This window comes from Callorhinus ursinus, unplaced genomic scaffold (genome assembly GCF_003265705.2).
Source record: "Callorhinus ursinus isolate GAN/ISIS: 27379988/994484 unplaced genomic scaffold, GSC_fseal_2.0 scaffold60, whole genome shotgun sequence".
NCBI lineage: Eukaryota > Metazoa > Chordata > Mammalia > Carnivora > Otariidae > Callorhinus > Callorhinus ursinus.
This window is the reverse complement of record NW_027397122.1, coordinates 8,428,250-8,446,231: the sequence shown is the minus strand read 5'-3', so window position 1 is coordinate 8,446,231 and position 17,982 is coordinate 8,428,250. Positions and strand designations below refer to the sequence as shown.

Here is a 17,982-nt window from a genome sequence, read left to right as displayed (position 1 = left end):
TATGTTTTCTTTGGTTTAAATGTAATGTCTTATTTCTTCAGGTGCATTTAGTGGGAAACAGAAGTCCTATATGTGCCTTTGTTTGTTTGTTTGTTTGTTTGTTTTAAGATTTACTTATTTGGGGAGGGAGGGGCAGAGAGAGAGGGCAAGAGAAACACAAGCAGACTCCGCGCTGAGTACAGAGCCTGATGTAGGGCTCGATCTCATGACCCTGAGATCATGACCTGAGCCAAAATCAAGAGTCAGATGCTTAACTGACTATGCCACCCACGCACCCACTGTATGTGCCTTCAAATTTTTAATAAATACTGACAAATGGCCTTGTTTTTCATTAATACTTAATAATCTATAGTCTGATCAACACCCTTGAAGAATGCCTGTCTAGCTACACCCCAGAGTACCACACAGTGGTGGTCTGGGTGAAGACAGGTCAGCCTTGAGACCTGCGCACTGAAGCTTGTTGGGAGTTCTGACTTCAGAGATGGAAGCTCTTCTCAGTAATCTGGTCAGCTACCTTCCCCATATTAATTTGTGTTAGGTTTACCTTGAGAACTTAAGCTTTTTAAGAGATATCATTAGTTGGTCTTTTTTTTCTGCTGGTAAGCAGTGATTCTTTGGTCATAGAACACTTTCAGAGTGTGCAAAGTGCTCTCATGTTTGTACCATAATCACAAAAAGCGATGAGTGGGAGCAAGAGTGATCGCTGCTGTCACTTTCTGGCAAAGGACCCTGAACACAGAGCCCGTGACATGTTTGAGGCTCGTGTAGCAACTGAGAGTCCCTTTGCCTGTTTGTCCTGTAGGCTCACTCGACCATCATTTCTACCAAGTAATGGCGAGATACCTTTGCAGTTTGAAAGTGATCCTCACTACCTCCCTGTCCTTCAGTTTATGCTTGATGAGGCGTCACAAGTGAAAGACATCAAATTCTTTGAGATTTTCCTCCAGGGAGGGGAGAGTTCCTATTTGTGCCCTCTCCGTGCATGTCCTTGTGTCACCGTGGGAAGTATGGTAAGTGCAGCCATGGAAGGAACAACTGTAGGCATGTCGCACACATGATCTTCTTGGTTCGTCATGAGTATCTCAACGAGTCTGCAACCACAAAAGAAAAAAAGAAAGGAGAATGTCTTCAAGATCAGTTGTTGTGCTTTTTAAATGGCTGTCAGGCAACACACATGGGAAACAGTCACTTAACGATGCGGGCTCTTTTCCTCAGACTCATTTCCTGAGGAGCTGCCTGGGCTGTCCTTTCTAGACCTGGCCTCTGTAATTGCACCTCTGCCTCGCCGACATGACTTTGATAGCGTCAGGAGTCAGTTTATCTCTGCATTCTGTGCATGGGGAGATGGCCTTGGGTAAAGTGTGTGTCCAACAGGGGAAGGTCCAGGCACAGATAAAGTCCTGTTCTATGTCAGCATATAATTTCCTAAGGGCAGTATACCGAATCCTTAATCACAAGTTTTGCCTTGGTTTTTGCTTATCTTAAATGTTCTTTTTCTCAAAGGCACAGGTCTATACCTGCATCTTGAAATTAATGGGTTACAAATAGGGTCATTTTATGTACTTTACCAATACTAATAGATTCACTTACGTGTTTTCTTAGACGTAGTTTTTTTTTTTAAACAATGTCTTTGATGCAATTCATATACCATACAATTCACCCATTTAAGTTTCACAATTGGACGTTTCTCAGTATATCGGAAGGTTGTGCAGCCATCAACATAATCTAGTTGTAGAGCATCTTCATCCTCCTCTGAAGAAAACCCACACCCATTAGCTGACACATGTCCTCTCTGCCCCACGCCCTTGCAGCCACCAGCAGGCTCTCTGTCTGTAGAGATTTGCCTGTACTGAACATTCTGCGTGATAAAGTCATATGACCTGTTGTTTTCTGTGAATGACTCTGTTCACATAACATTCTCGAGGTTTGTGTGTGTCGCAGCACAGATCTGTATCACATCCCTTTTTATTGCCAGCTACTGTCACATTGTGTGGCTGTAGCACGTTCTGTACACCCTTCCATCAGTTAATGGACATTTGGGTTGTTACCGTGTTTTGGCGACTTATGAATAATGCCACTGTGAACATTCACGTACAAAGGTTCGTATAGACATATGTTTTTGTTTCTCTTGGTTACGTACCTAGGAATGGGAGTGCTGAGTCATGCGGTAGCTCTATGTTTAACTTTCTGAGGATCTGCCACACCGCATTCCCCGGCAGCTACACCAGCTGTATTCCCACCAGGAGTGCGCAAGGGCTCCCATTTCTCCACGTCCTCCCCAATACCTATTTTCTCTTTGATCATGTCTAGTCTAGTGGGCATCAAGTGGTATCTTACAGTTTTGTTTTGAAGTTCTCGAATGAATAATTTTGAACATCTTTTAATGTGTTTGTTGGCCAATTCTGTATCTTGTTTGGAGAAACGTCTACTTGTGTCCTGTGGTGGTTGTCTGACTTGGTTATTTTTCTCTTTACTGTTGAATTATAAGAGGGTTTTTAGACATATTCTGTATATAATCGTGTGATTTGTAAATGTTTTTTCCTATTTTGTGTTTGTGTTTTCTGTTTCTTGATGGTGCCTGTAATGACGCACAAAGGATTTTATTTTGATGGGGTCTAATTTATCTGTTTATTCATTCGTTTGTACTTTTGGTATCCTAAGAATCCATTACCTGACTCAGGGCCTACAAAGATTTCCTACATTGTAACTTCGAAGTATTAAAACTTCTAAGACTCTTAGAGGTGTTTTAGCTCTTGCATTTAGTTCTTTGATCCATTTTGAGTTAATTTTCTATGTGGTGTGAGATAGTGATCTAATTTCACGCTTTTTTGTGGAACTGTCGTTATCCCATCACCATCTTTTGAAAAGACTACTTTTTGGCATCCTTGTCAAATAAAAACCTTCATCCAAACCAAAGTCAGAACACGTGGACTTTTTGGATTTCATGAAGGCATTTGAACAATTGAACGTCTCTACCAAATCATGCACAGTTCTTTTTTTTTTTAAGATTTTGTTTATTTGACAGAGAGAGACACAGAGAGGGAACACAAGCAGGGGGAGTGGGAGAGGGAGAAGCAGGTTTCCCGCCGAGCAGGGAGCCCGATGTGGGGCTCGATCCCAGGACCCTGGGATCATGACCCAGGCTGAAGGCAGACGCTTAACCGACTGAGCCACCCCAGCACCCCTGATGCACTGTTCTTATAGTGACTCTGGGATTGGAAAGACAGAATCTGGTTCTTCCAAAATCTGGAATGTAAACCCAGTGTCTGCTCAGGTCCATCAGATCATGGGCATCCTTGGGTGGAGCCATCCACTGACGAGCAGTCTTTCTGATGAGTCCTGTTAAGGGGAGTTTGACAGTTGTCATGTATCCCGGTGACTGTCTGGGCAGCCGTGAGCTGTGTGTCAGTTTCAGTGACTGCAGACAGCAGCTAAGATAACATGGGCTATTTGCAGCGTCGTGTTGGGAGGACCAATTTTGGCAGAACCGAAGGAATGAGTGGTTTTGTGGTTGTCAGTGTGGTACCAGTGTCACTGGGCATCACAGCGGCTCAGTAATGACAGTTGGTGGCAGGGAGACTACTGTGTCCTGGGAGGAGAGCCCGATGCAGAGACCGTGGCATGGCTCAGGAGGCTCGGACGATAGTGACGCTGCAGGGGAAACACAAGCGCTTTGCTTTGGATGTACGTCATGAAAAGCAGCAGCGGTAGTTTCTGCCATCCCTGCGTTGGCTGGGGCTCGATGGAGAGACGCGTGGTGGGGGCAGGGAGAGTGGACGTGAGCGTGTGACTCCTGAGGTGAAAATAGCGCAGCCTGAGATTTCGTTCTGTGGCCACATTCGAAACCCGCGGCCTGCCTGTCTTGAACCTATGAGGGGCAAGATGTTGTTGGTTGTGCAGCTGGTTTCAGAGCACCTGCTCTGCTTCTTCCTTTTGCTGGCCTGTCTTTTTGAAGCAGCAGGGCGGGCCGGCGCCCTCTGCGTCCGAGGCCGTGTGTGTATTCTGAGCATGTTTGGGCCAAGAGGAAGAGTTCCTGTAAACAGTACTCTGACTAGTTTGCACAACTGTTATTTCTGGGGAATTCTTAGCACAATTCAGGGCTTGGATCTCCTTCAGGTAGGTGTAGAGCTGGGTGTGATTCCAGCCAGGGCATCTGCTTCGAGGCACAGGCTCAGGCAAGGCCTTAGGCCAGCATGCATGGCAACCTGGGGCTGTGGTGTGAGCCTTGCTCCCCTCCCCTCCCTGCCCGGGGCTCCTGGGCACCCAGGATTCTTGGGGAGGGGGAGCAGCACTGTGTCGTCGCTGCCAACAGGGGCCCTGCCCGCAGGCGCACTGGGTTCTCAGGCATGGTTGGAATTGGTTCAAGATACTCTTGCATGGTCTGGCGGCTACAGTCGCTTGTTTTATAATACGGCTGTGTTTGATAGAGGTATGTGTTAAATTTAGTAAAATTGTGACCATCAAGCGCAAGGTCCACTCAGAAGCAAAGAAGTACCTGCCCCCCCCACCCCCACAGTCCTTTCCTTCTCGTCCTGGCCTCACCCTTCCTCTCCAGCTGCTGAAGGGCCAGGCAGAACAGGAAGACGGGCATTGCATCCTGGCCCTGCTGTTAGTGGCCCTATGACCTTAGGGATTTTCTTTCGAGAAAGAAACTAAAACTCAGAAAGGCAGTCGGTAAACAGAAGAGCTGGTTCCTGCCTTCTAGGGGGTTTGCCAGGTTCGTGAGAAGTCCTAATGTGTCACAGGGCAGGTAAACATTTCTGTCACGGTTGCTGTGTGCACTTCCCCTTTGGAACTTGTTTAGAGTGCAGCCCCTGCCCTGTCAGGTCTTCCCGAGCTCCCCGGTGCTTATGAAGGGTGGCCATGCTCTGGGGGTGGCGTCAGGCCCTGTCCAGCTCACCCCCCTCCCCCGTCTCGTGTCAGACAGTTCTTGCTCTTCTCCGTGTTCCTTCACCCTTTCCCACCTCTCTGTCTCTCCCGCTCCTGATTCTTCGGCTTAGAATGCCTCCTCCCCTTCATGGCTAAATGCTTCCTCGCAGCCTGAAAGCCGCAGCCTTCCCAAAGCTTCCCTTGTCTGCTCTTTCCTCCCACCTGGAAGGAAGGGGCCTTTGGAGGGGTTCTCTTGGCATTTTGGGTGCCTCTCAAGGACTGAGTGTCTTCTCTGCAGTGTTTTTTTCCTTTTTTATTCTTTTTCTCTTCTGCCTGATGATAAATTATTTGAGGGTGACCAAAATATTTTTCCAGTTTCTCTGTATGTTCCAGAACACCATGAGTCCAGGAGGTGCTCAATAGTTTCAGGATAGACTAGAAATGTTTTTCTTCATTTTATGGTTAATCTTAATCTAATCCTCATGAAATAATCCTTGCTGCCTTTTCTGTGATTGTCTTACGCACAAACTTAAGGGTGTCCCATGTGTATCGTCGGCCTCACATCCCTCCAGCGAGACCACAGCTGCGTCCTCGCCTCTGTGTCATGTGGAGCACGGCCCCATACGTAGAAGATGGGGTAGGGTGGCCGCGTGTGCACATGCTCTGTTGTGTCCTCTGCGCCCGGACCCGGGCCCTGATGCGGAGCCCACGGCCACAGGTGTCTCTGCCAGCCACAGTCTGCACAAGTTTTCCCTGTCTGATGAAATGCCCTTTCTGACTTTTCTTCCTTTTTGTTGTGCAGACCGTCGTGAGAGACGTCAGGACAAGGATGTTTCACTTAAGGACTTGTGCTGCTAAGTTGAGGCCATTGACGGCTTCCCAGACTGTGAAGACATTTTCACAAAACAGACCAGCAGCAGCTAGGACGTTGGGGCAGATTCGGTGCTTTACCGCCCCCGTTGCTGCTGAGCCCTTCCTCAGCGGGACTAGTTCCAACTATGTGGAAGAAATGTATTATGCGTGGTTGGAAAACCCCAAAAGCGTACACAAGGTAAGGCTCTCAGGAGCGGATGTCTTCGTGTGTTTGGAGTCTTGGCCTGATGTTGGCCGGCCGTCCAGGTAAGTGCCTATGTCCTGAGGAGCCTTCTGGAAGGCAGGCCGGCCGGCTGGCAGGCAGCAAAAAAGCCCACCGAGCGGAGTCCTCTGCATCAGCAGCTCGGCCATCAGCCCAGGCCCTGCAGCAACCACCTCTCTGGAGGAGCGCTCCCCTCTTGCTTGACGCACCGCACACTTGAGACCCGCTCCCTGGGACAGAAGACCTGTTTGACTTGCAGGGGTCTGAAGAGGCTCGTGCACCCTTTCCAGGGCCTCCCCGAGGACGCTGTGGGATAGACACCAAAGACAGGATGCAAACAGAAGCCACGACCCTGCCGGATGCTCCATCCCATCTTCCTGAGAAACCTTAAAATCATCGCATGCAAATGCTATGTAAATGGCATTTTTGATCAGTATGTTCCTGTATCTGAAAGTAAATTCCATGCGGGCTTCTAATTCCCCTCTGTCGCCGGTAAGGCACGTCCTTGAGAGTCCCTGTGTGCACACGTTTGCTTGATACAGGGCGTGCCTGGCGGCCGAGTTTCTTCCTAGCATTCTGGCCAGCGATGTTTATGGGTTTTCAGGCTGGGCAGTTGGCCCAGTTGCAGGAACTGGAGGGTGGGTCCCCAGGTTGCCATCTGTGCCCCATTTACAGGCCATGGGAGTTTGGAGGAGACATGGGTATGTGTGGGGTGCCCAGGGTCTGCACAGAGGAGTGCCCGACAGAGGCTGGCCACCATTAACTGCTGCTTTGGCGTCTTCCTTCCTCGTGAATCTTGGTGTCTTGTCATCAAAAGGCAGCCTGCTTCCACTGAGCCCCTGAGAATAAGCTTCACCCTGAAATGTTCATGACATTTAAGGGTGGATACGTTCGTGTGGCTGCTGGAGCCACTGGCCCTGTTTCATCCTGGTCTGAACCTCCTTGCTCGGCAAAGGAGGGCATCCAGCCGGGTCCTTCCCCGTTCCCTTGGCAACCTGGGGGCCACGTGGCTCCCTGAACAAGGTGAGACCTGGTTTCCTGTGAGAGTAGATGTTTCCCTGGCCTGTAAACAAAGGGACCACGCAGAGGTGACCCTCGAAAGCGGCCCTCCCTGCGGTGCTGGCCGTCAGACACTCTGAAGACAGGTGCTGCGCAGTGGGCTCTGGACTAAACCTTGCCAGAGGCTTCAGGGGTCACACTGTCATTTGGTGCCCAGGCCTGTCCTTCGGCCTTCCTCTCCCCAAACATAACCTCTGTGGAACCAACCACATCTTCTGTCCTCTGGGCTGTAGCAGTGTGTGGGTTCTGGGCACGGAGCCATGTGCTTTTTCACTCTGCAGTGTCCTGACTTCATTCCCACTCCCAGGGAGCACAGCACGGTGACGGCTCCACTCACAGGCCAGGGAGGAGTCCAGGGTGGGCACTGGGTCCTTGGGCTCTGCTGGTCAGAGCGAACACTCACAGAGATGCTGCAGAGCAGGTGTGCAGGGTCTCAGAAAGGGACTTGCCAGTTGAATACGAGAATCCATGCAGGTCGCATCCTTGGGCCAGATTTTATGTGCTGGTTTCTGTTGCGGGGATTCCCCAGGGGACACCACGTCTTCGGGGTGGGGGGGCAGGGCGGTGTAAATCAGGGGGCATGCCCCTCATCCACCGTCCCAGCCACAGGGAATCGATTGCCTCTCCATGGTGGAACCGGCCTCCTACCTGATGTGTTCACGTTTCTTCAGAGACACAATCCTGAGCTTGCATCAGATTCCATTGGCCTTTGTAACTCAGGGAAGTCCTTAGAAATATTGACTTTATGAAGAATGCTTCATTTGTGCTCATGTTTTAGAACATGTACTTCAAGCAGAAATGATGAATTGGATTTGAAGCTTGAGATCGATTGGCTTTCAGACCCCCCCACGTGTGGGTTGTGCAGTGTGGGCTCCATGCCCTGAGGGCTGGTCCCGTCGTCTCTCTCCTTTGTTGACGCAGACTTGGTTCATATCTGGTGGAAACAACAATTTTAGCATCTGCCCTCCCTGCCCTGCTACACTCAGCTTTCCAGTTATTTTTTTGTTTTTATGATGTTTTCAAACAAATGGTAGAAAGAAGAGAGTAAAGCGAGCCCCTGCGAGTAGACCCATGTCCAGCCTCGACAGCACTCCACAGTTTGCCAGTTTCCAGAACCCCTTCCTGCCCCACTCGTTTTTGCTTGTTGGTTTTGCTTGGGTGGGGGCCCAGGGGAGTGTTTGAAGCAAATCCAGACCCGCGTCATTTCGGCACGACTCTCACTAATGGGAATGTTGTCTTCACCATACCTAACAGACTTCACAAGATAACTCGCCAGCATCTACTTCTCAGCGTCAGCCAGCTGTGCCTCTCTTAAAGTGTATGTGCTTTTTCTTTGTTTGTTTTTTTTTAAGATTTTGTTTATTCAGCAGAGAGAGAGAGAGCATTAGCAGGGGCAGAGGCAGAGAGAGAAGCAGACTCCCTGCCGAGCAGGGAGCCCGATGCGGGGCTTGATCCCAGGACCCCGGGATCATGACCTGAGCTGAAGGCAGACACAACCCACTGAGCCACCCAGGCACCCCATGTGTGCTAGTTTTTAAAGAAGACTTGTATTTTCAAATGTTTCATCGTGAACATTGTTTGTGGTGACGTACGTGAGCAATTCTGAACTGGAGCCCCTCGTGCTCCTGGTGCCCAGGTGGGCGGCTGGCCCCGACTGCACCCCTCCCTGTCGTCACCTCCCGTCTAAACGCCTTATCAAGCGTGGCCCACTGTTGGACCCCATTAGGAGCCCTCAGCAGGGGCCTGTTGTGTCAGCACGTGAAGCCTCCCTCATCAGGGTCTCAGCCATGTTGGGGACAAGTCAGATATTTAAGTCTTAGAAACACATAGAATGAAAACCAGATTGCCCTATCAGTATTTAAGACAAGCAGGTATTGGGCACTGCCAAGCCCCATTTGTGCGTGGCGGCCCCCCCCCCCCCCACCCCCCAGGTGGAGCGTGGTGTCAGCCCCACCAGGCAGGACCCTGGCTTGCTCCCGGTGCTGGAGCTGGAAGGAGGGCCTTCTCTGCCTCTGGCCTTCCCCAGAGCCTCAGAGCTTGCTTTCCCTGCCAGGCCTTCTTAGTGGCCTCAGCCCACTTCCGAAATACTATCTTCTTCCTGTTAACCACACCCATTTCTTATGCCATCGGGGCCGCTCCAAGGGTAGTGACAGCTCTGGTCCCTCGTGGTCACTGCACCAGAGGCAGTCTCCACCCTCAGTCCCACCTCCTGGGGCCTGGGCCATTTTGCCTCTTCCTCCTGTGCTCATGAGACACAATCCTGTCGTTTTGTTTTAGGGAGGCAGACAAGCAGAGAAAAAGCACATCATCCCCAGTTCACAGTGACACGTGCCTTCTCATCCTGCAGTTTTGAAACCTCCTTGGCTGTGCTCAGAGACCTCTGTGCCAGCCTCGGCGACAGACACACATATAGTGCAGGTCCGTGGGGTCCTTTGTGGATTTCGGTGATGGAGGCCGTGAAGCAGCGGTGACACTCTCCCTCGATGATGCTCAGCTTCCGACATCAGAGGTACCTCCACCACCACGGTGGTTTGTGTATGGAGTCACCCAGTAGGCAGAGTACCTTCGCTAACGGCAGCACGTACCTCCAGGGAGCCTCACTTGGACAGTTCTGGTAGGGAGCTAGGGTTTGCAGCCTGTCACTGTAGGTCTGAGCGCGGTGGCAAGGGGCTGCGGGGAGACATGCTGTGGCAGGGGCCTTGTGCACGCCGGCCTGGGCGCCACCTCTCAGGCCTCGGGCCGCAGGTCTGCCTCCCCTGGAGGGGGCTGTGGTGAGCCAAGCCCTGAGCAGTCTGAAGGTCTGCTGGCTCTTGGCTCTGCAGCCGTGCCCTCGGGGGTTGGGAAGGAGGCCTCTCCTCTACGTGGTCATGACTCCCAGACTCATATTCTCTGGGAACCTGCGGGGTGTGTGCTGCAGGCAAGGCCACGAGACAGCCCCCCGAGGTCCTCTCTGTCACGGTCCAAAGGGGCTGCCAGCCTTCGTCTTGCGCAGAGGCCAGGGAGCAGCGGTCAAGGTCAGCAGATTGCACAGGGCAGAGCTGAGGCAGCGTTCCTTTGCTCGTCTTGACGGGTTGCTGTGGTTCTGCCCACACGCCCTCACAGAGGGAAGGTCACTGAGCTTGTCTGCAGACATTCCCTCACCTGTGCTCTGCTGGGCTTTCAACACGACAATGTCGCTCTGAGATCAGTTCTCTTGGTTTCTGTGACCGAGGGGTACCCAGGCAGAACCCCCAATTTTAACTGCTTGCAGTATAGACAGTTCCATGGCAACAAGTCAGGCAGGCCCAGACTCCAGGGCATGGAATCCCTGCCTCCCAGACGTGGTGCTGGGCCAGGGCCAGGTGCGGCCCTGCCAGTGGACGGAAGGGGCAGAGCCACACGGTGGGACCTTGGGGCAGGCACACACGGTGTTTTCAGGGAAGGCTGGGACCCAGCAGTTGGCACAAAGAGGGCACATCGGGCACGTGTGGGGACTGTCCAGTGCAGCCTTTTCGTGCACAGCAGGGACACGAGACATGTGACCGCACGCCATGGCTGGGCTGCTGGGCACAGTAACCTGAACGCATACAACACGGTGCAGAGCTTCAAGCACACCTTCTAAGCTGGAGGACCTGTGTGCGGGGGGTGCTGGAGAGGATGGGGGCCTCAAAGCACCACTGGCGGTCCGAGAGCCACCAGTGACCACCCTTAGCCACTGCCTGTCCATCTGTTTGACTGAATTAGCCTGAAGCAGCCAAACCCTTGCTTCAGGATGGCCAGTGGCCACTTATTGCCCTGACTTTCATGCTCATGGCAGTTAGGAAGCATTGTTAATACCAGGACTTAATAATGCAGTTGTTTGTCAAGGTGCTGGGGTCCAACCCAGACCCAAAGTTCATCAGCCTTGGTCTGGCCTTTGAGCCCAGGGTTTGGTCCAGTCCAGAGGCTGCCTTACTCACTCCCCACTCACTGGTTTTACGTCAGGGTCCTTGGCAGGGCGCTGGCAGAGGGCGGTGGTGGCATCAGGTGACATGTGCCAGACCGAGATGTGTTGCGCGGGCGTGTAGGGCCAGGTGAAGCAGCATCTGAAAGGGACTTTGGACAGGAGGAAACAGGGTGGTCGGCCCAGAAGCCAGCGGCGTGGAATTGCGTGGCTAGAGTAAAATCAGTAACCCCAGGGTTGAGTGTTGATCTCAGCTTCTGGAACAAATCCAAATATCCTGCGGCTGCTTTTCACAGTGTGAGAAGGTGTGCAAGTACAGGGGTGTCTCCCTCAGCTTGCGGGTGAGGATCTGGCACACATACAGCTGAAGTGGCTTCCCTGGCCCTGCCCAGCCTGTGGGAGGCAGGCTCGCCGCCACGGTGCACTCGCTGCGCATGGGGCCCTTAGGTCACTCACTGGCGCTGGCTGCCATGTCACACACACCCTGGGGGCCTTCCAGGCGGGTGAAAGGGTTCGGGGTGGCGTGTTTGCCGCTCCTCCAGACCCTGAAGCGCTCCATGAACAGTCTCTGATGGGAACTACACAGCCAGGAACTGGGCCCTGAGGCGCCTGTGATCTGCTGACAGTACATAACTGAGGGCAGAGTTCACTTGCCTCACTGACCCCTCACGCCTATGTGCCACATTCATCAGCATCAGCACCTTTTCCAGGTGAGGTGGAGCCTCTGGATTCTGGAGGCCACAGGCATTTACAGCTGACACCCCACCTGACACCCCCACCTGACACCCCGCCGATACTGCACCTGACATCTCCCTCAATACCCCACCTGACACCCCTGCCTGCCACTGCACCCAGCACCGCACCGACACCACACCTGCCACTGCACCTGACACCCCCCCCAACACCCCACCTGACACCACGCCTGCCACTGCACCTGACACCCCCCCAACACTGCACCTGACACCCCCCCAACACCGCACCTGGCACCACACCTGACACCCCCACACACACACCGCACCTGGCACCATACCTGCCACTGCACCTGACACCCCACCTGACATTGTACCTGACACCCCCCCGACACTGCACCTGGCACCACGCCTGCCACTGCACCTGACACCCCCTGACATTGCACCTGACAACACACCTGACACCCCCCCAACACCATACCTGGCACCACGCCTGCCACTGCACCTGCCACCCCCCCGACACTGCACCTGACACGCCACCTGGCACCACGCCTGACACTGCACCTGACACCCGCCCCCGACACCGCACCTGGCACCACAGCTAACTTGTCAGGCTGTTCACCCTGTGGAGGAGTCTGAACCTGTCTGAATTTGACTCTACTGTGTGCAAAGCCTGGAGTAGCCTCCTTAGGACGTTGCAGAGGAAAAGGGACATGTGCGCAGCCTTCGAAAGGCTTCCTCTGCTTAGGTAGAGATGGTGTGTGATGGCCAGGAGAGCCCGTCATGGGTACGGGAGGTCTGGGAGGTTGGCAGGGTGTGGGGGTGATGGATTTTGGAACAGAGCTTCGTAGGCTATAGGTGAATGCTTTCGTTTATGTAAAATTGAAAAGAATTCTAATGTCATTTCAACCATAATACTCTACTCATTCACACTTAAAACCTACCATGTTTTGGTGAGGTCGTTTTAGCAACAAGTGATGGTCTCAGCTCCACTGATGGCTGTCCGCTCTTCCCACGTGGCCTGTGGCCTGTGGCCTGGCTCCATCCAACTCTGCAGTCTTGTCTCTACCGGGTCACCCTGTCCTGCAGGGCTCATGGCACTGGCTGCCCCTGAAGTGCCATCTTCCACCTTTGCCCCCGTGCCTGTCCCGAATTCCCATGCTCACTCCTGTTCCTGCCGTTCCTGAGGGAGGGGTTCTGTGTGGTCGTCCACCTGTCCCCAAACCTGAAAAGCAGGCTGCGCAAAGGCAGCCTCAGCGGGTGTCCATGGGATTAAACTTGTGAGTGACAGTGCTCACCTTGTCACAGAGCACTGCCTGCGCACGTCCTGAGTGCCTTTGGGAAGACCGCTCCTGTGCGGGCAGAACGTCCCTGGAAGCCTCCCGTCCTGCTGGGTCGAGGAGCTGGCCCCCCGGAGGCAGGCGCCTTCTCTCATCCTCCTGGTGGTCAGGCCACCACTCCCTCTCCAGCGGTGCACAGAGGACAGAGTGTCCGTTAGCAGCCACTGGTAGGTTCAAGGGCAGGCAGGGGGACGGAGAGTTTCGTCGGTGGGTTAGTTGTGCGCCAGAGGCAGATGGAGAGGTTGGCGACAGGGTATCTGGACCCCGGCGTGAGTCTGTGGTGGCTGGTGGCTTGCATGGCACTTGGAGGAGGCAGTGAGCGCTTGGCTGGACGGGGTGGGCTGGGCCTCGCGCCCAGCTGCGTCTGACATAGAAGGCCACCCTCTGGGCCCAAGTACCGCAGCCCCAGACCGCAGCCAGGGTCGACTGTGCCTTGTTGGTCGTGGATGTTCCAGAGACTTTGCCGGTCGCGCTCTTAGAGTCTGTGCTGTGAAATCTGCCCCACTGGCCGGTCCCTGGACTTCCTTTCACTTCTGCTTTGTCGCTGCAGTTACTGCTGGAGCCACAGGGTTGGGGTGTCCAGACGAGGAATGAGTTTGGCTCGGAGAGGAACACAAATGTCCCACGTGCGCATGTGCACACACACACTCAGAAGCCTGGGGCCACTCGCCTCAACGGCATGACGGCCTCACACTGCCAGGCTCAAGGAGCAGGTGGGCAGGGGCAGACATCCTCTTCTGGAAGCTTCCTCCTCCAGAGGGAGGGGCTCCCCTGATAGGCCGCTGCAGCCTCGCAGCCCCCTCTCCACCAAGTATGGCAGCCGGCGAGCTTGCAGGTCTGTAAAACCTGCTGCCCAGGTGTGCACCAGCGAGGGCTGCGCCCCTCAGACAGGAAGCCCTCTCTGGGTGATGACAAGGCCCCGTGTCCCTCCCTCCCCCCCCCCCCGCGTTCGGGTGCCAGGGGTGAGGGAGGGAGAGAGGTTCCTTGGGCAGCAGAAACCATTGGAGGGATGGAAGCGGCTCTGTGGGGTGGTGAGGCCTGCAGCCAAAACATGACCTCCACTTCCAGAGACATATTCAGTCAGCTTTGGTGAGGTCTGAGTGACCCTGAAACGTGCCCGTTTTAGGTTGAGGGGCGATGGGTGTGCAAGTGCGTGCAGTCACGCCGCCCCGGACTCCCGCTGCAGAGGTCTGCGTGTGAAAGCCTCCCGGGTCTTGGTGGAAGGCGGCTTGCTGCTGTTGTGGGGGGGTGTCCAAGCCGGCTGGGTGTGGGGGTGAGTGATGGGAGGCAGGCGCCGCATTCCCACCGTGGTCCTGCTGCTGGCTCCCCGTCCTTGCAAGACTGGCGTGAACCAGTTTCTTCTGACCGCCTCCGGTACCAGCAGAGTTTGCGGCTGTGCGTTTGTCCTCAGCCAATTGGAAATCACCTGGAGTTTTATTCCAAGCACAAAAGAAGGTCAGAGAGAGGAGGCCTGATGGTGGCGATTGCCTGTGCCCCCCACTTCCTGGACCTGGGCTGGGTGGGGCCCCTGCAGCTTTTGTCTCTGGCTGTGCCCTCTGCCTCTGCTGAGAGGCCTTTCGTGTCTGCATTTCCTCGGCAGGGTGGGCGGGTGAGCGATGGTGTTTACATGAGGGCTGCCCGCTGACCCATGTCCCTGCAGCCGTCCCCATGGCCTGGCCGTCCAGTGCTCTGGGTGGCATGCTGTTGGCTTTTGCCTCATTGCCGCCTCCGAGGGGCTCCTTCTGGGCCAGGCCCTCAGTCACTGGAGGCCTGGACGGAGGCCAGCGAGAGCCCTGGGCCAGAGCCCCACCCCAGATGCAGGGGCTCACTCGGACATGCTGGAAAAACTCCACAAGGTCAGAAGTATGTGGGGGGTCCGGTGTGTTAGCTCCTTGTGTCCTTGTAGTGAAGCAGGTGGGAGCAGAGAGGCAGCGTTCCCTTCCCTAAGGAGTCGATACTCAGGTGGCCTCTCTTTCCCTCCCAAAATGAAGGCAGCTGTCTTCCCTCGTGAACACGCTGCCTTTCACCCATGTCGGAGGAGGGCCAGAGAGTTGGCGGCACCAGTTTGAGGGGTGAAGGGTGACGGGATGGCCTGGGCCCCCGAGTCCTGGATTGCAGAGGGTGCCCCAGCTATCAGTTTTCGTGGCACAAGGGGCTTTATGTCGGTGTTAAGGCAGGTGCCAGGAGAGAGCCCCACATCCTGTCTACCATCAGCTGACACGCTAAAAATTAACCAGAAAGATAGAAACAGTAAAACCTGGACTAATGAGTTAAAACATTTTAAAATTGTTATTGAGACACAAAATCACATGAAGTGTACAACTCCATGTTGGATGGTCATCCCGCTAATGGTTTGATTTTTAAAAATTATGTTTTCTGAACACACAAGGAATATGTTCTTATTGTAGAATGATTTAAACGTTCTGCAAAGCTTCCTCCAAAGCAGTTGTAGGGAGAGGCCAGACTGCTCCACGTGACACAATGCGCCAGGCCTGCGCTGGTGACAAGCCTGTGACGGGTCAGTCGGGGCCCCAAACAGCCCTGAGCAGAGCCTGTCTGAGAAAGCCAGAAGACCATGAGGACCCACGCCATGGCGTTAGTCCACACATGGGCCACCCGTGCGATGCCCCCCGAGCCCCGGCCGAGCTCCTCGGGACGGCGTTCCGGTAGCTCCTCCTGGGATGGTGAGCACAGAAGTCCAACGGTGTTTGTCATGGGTCTCAGTCTGCTTACTACAGGAAGATCCTCAGACGCTGAGGAAGGACGACATTTTTGTGTGTCTGAACTTGCTGGTTTTCAATAGTGTTCTTTTTTCCAAAGGAATGTTACTAAGCCTTCATTTCTCTGAGCTCAGAAATATGTTTTTTTGGAAACCTTACATCTTTGCTTGAGGTGATAAATTGTCACAGTTCATGGTATCTCTGTAAATTGCAAATGGAATCTTTCAAGCACAGAATACTGAGAACAGAAGGTCAGAAGGAAACGAGATCGTTCGTGTTAGCACAGAGGAAATCACAAGCAGCGGTAACGCCAGTGAAGTTCTTGCTGCCCACAGACTACGTTCTGAGAGTCTTTAGCCACGTGATTCGATCTCTGCAACAGACCTGCGAGGGTTACACACGGGTGTCCTCCCTCCTCTTACAGGTGACAGAGCACAGAAAGTTGGGTGACTCCCCATGTATCGGAGCTGAGATCCCAAGTTCAGTCTCTGAGCCCGCACCCCCGCGTCTCCTAAGTGGCCCTCCTGAATTACGGACAAGGCTGTTTCTCTAGCAGTCAGTGAAGGAGCATGGCAGGCTTCCAGATACGAGCCCTGGGCTCCTTACAAGGGCCTCAATTCCATCTTGCACCTGGGAACACAAGCATGAGCAAGGCCAGCCCGGGCCCCCCAAGACTGTGCCCAGCCTCTGGGTCTGGAGAGACACTTGGAATGCTCGGCCCCCCTCAGGTGGTCCCGTCGGCGCAGCTGCAGACAAGGGCCAGGAGCACTGGTCTTCCAGATAACTGGGCCGGGGCCAGATGGGGCGGGAAGGCCTCTGTTTACCTGCCTCCCAGGCCGCCTGCCACGGAAGCAGTTGGCGTGTCACTGGAGTGCCGCAGAGCTGCACAACCTTGGGCCTTCGGGGTTTTGATGGAAGGGCAGCCTTATATCATCTGCGTCTTAGGGGTGGGGGGGTGAGAGGGGGCATCCCGGGGGAATAATGGAAGCAGGGCCCCACCCTTCTGGGGTGGAATCGGGCTGTCCAGCGTAGGAGCAAGTCGGCCCCACCAGCCTGCTGGTGGGTGAATATAACCGGGACGTGACTTGCCTGCCAAGAACACTGTTCTTTGGGGCTAAAAATGAGTCCTACATCCTAGGCGAGCCATGGGGTAATGCGAATTCCTTCTTTGTCTTTAGTCATGGGACATTTTTTTCCGCAACACCAATGCTGGAGCGCCGCCGGGCACCGCCTACCAAAGCCCGCTCCCCCTGAGCCCGGGCTCCCTGTCTGCCATGGCGCGAGCACAGCCCCTGGTGGACGCCCAGCCCAACGTGGACAAGCTGGTGGAGGACCACCTGGCAGTGCAGTCTCTCATCAGAGCCTACCAGGTAAGGCCCACCCACCGGCCGGCGGTACATCAGTAACGGAGGGTGCCCCAAGTGACTTGTCTTGGAACCAGGCACCTCTCCCTGCCCGGGAGCCTGGGGAGGCAAACACGAAATATGCCAGGAGCAGAAGAGCCAGGACAGACAGTCTGACCCTGCTTGAGCACATCCTTGCTGCCTGTAGCACCTGCCCTGTAAATGGCTCCTATTTCTTTCCACAAGTTGACAAGAAAAACTGGTGGGCAGGGAAAAGCAGTCCTTGCTGGGCTGTCAAGGGGACTGCTGATAACCAGGAGGGAGCAGTGACCGGAAGGGGTGCGCCCCCTTCTCAGTCGCCAGCACCCACGTACGACAAGAGGAAATGAACCTGTAGAGTTTGGGACAGAAGCAGAGCCCATGGGTGCATGAGAGGTGGGTGAGGGGCAGGGCGGTCTCCAAGAGCCTTCCAGGTAGCAGTCCATGCCATCAGAGGCTGTTGGGCAGGACACGTGGAGCTCCCCCCACCTTTCTCCACCTGGCAGGGAAGAGCCCAGAATTCAGACCGGAACACCTGTTCTGAGAGTAGCTCTGAGGACAGGAGAAGAAATCAGGCCTGGGGGGAGTCCTTTCCAGGGTCCCTAGGCACCTGGGCTCCCCTGCCGCTGCCTCTTCCATGGACCACATGGAGTTCTTGTCTCTCCTGGGTACGTTTCCAGGAGACGCCACGGGTCGGGACAGCAGGTCCTGGTGAGTGGACAGACGCTCCGAGCCATGTGGCCGGCATGGCCGTGTGCTCTGGAGCATTGTTCAGTGGGCATTTCTGGAGGAAGGAGGTGCATTTGGTGTGTTCTGACTGTTGCCTGCCTCGTGTAGCCTCAGTAGCTTCACGCAGTTGCAGGTCCCCCTTGGCAGCCACCCCCTCTCAAACTGCTAGCAAACAGTCGTGGATCAGGTAGCCAAGA

The 17,982-nt window shown here is 54.4% G+C and overlaps 1 protein-coding gene across 3 annotated transcripts in view; it reads left to right on the top strand.

Moving 5' to 3' along the window:
• OGDH (oxoglutarate dehydrogenase) overlaps nt 1-17,982 on the top strand; it is a 70,062-nt gene that overhangs the window by 8,856 nt on the left and 43,224 nt on the right. For all 3 annotated transcript variants that reach the window (XM_025853083.2, XM_025853084.2, XM_073885033.1), the window contains exons 2-3: nt 5,672-5,920; nt 16,853-17,044. In XM_025853083.2, the coding sequence (XP_025708868.1) occupies nt 5,699-5,920; nt 16,853-17,044 (414 nt within the window). In that variant the 5' untranslated portion in view covers nt 5,672-5,698. The remainder of the gene's footprint in view (nt 1-5,671; nt 5,921-16,852; nt 17,045-17,982) is intronic.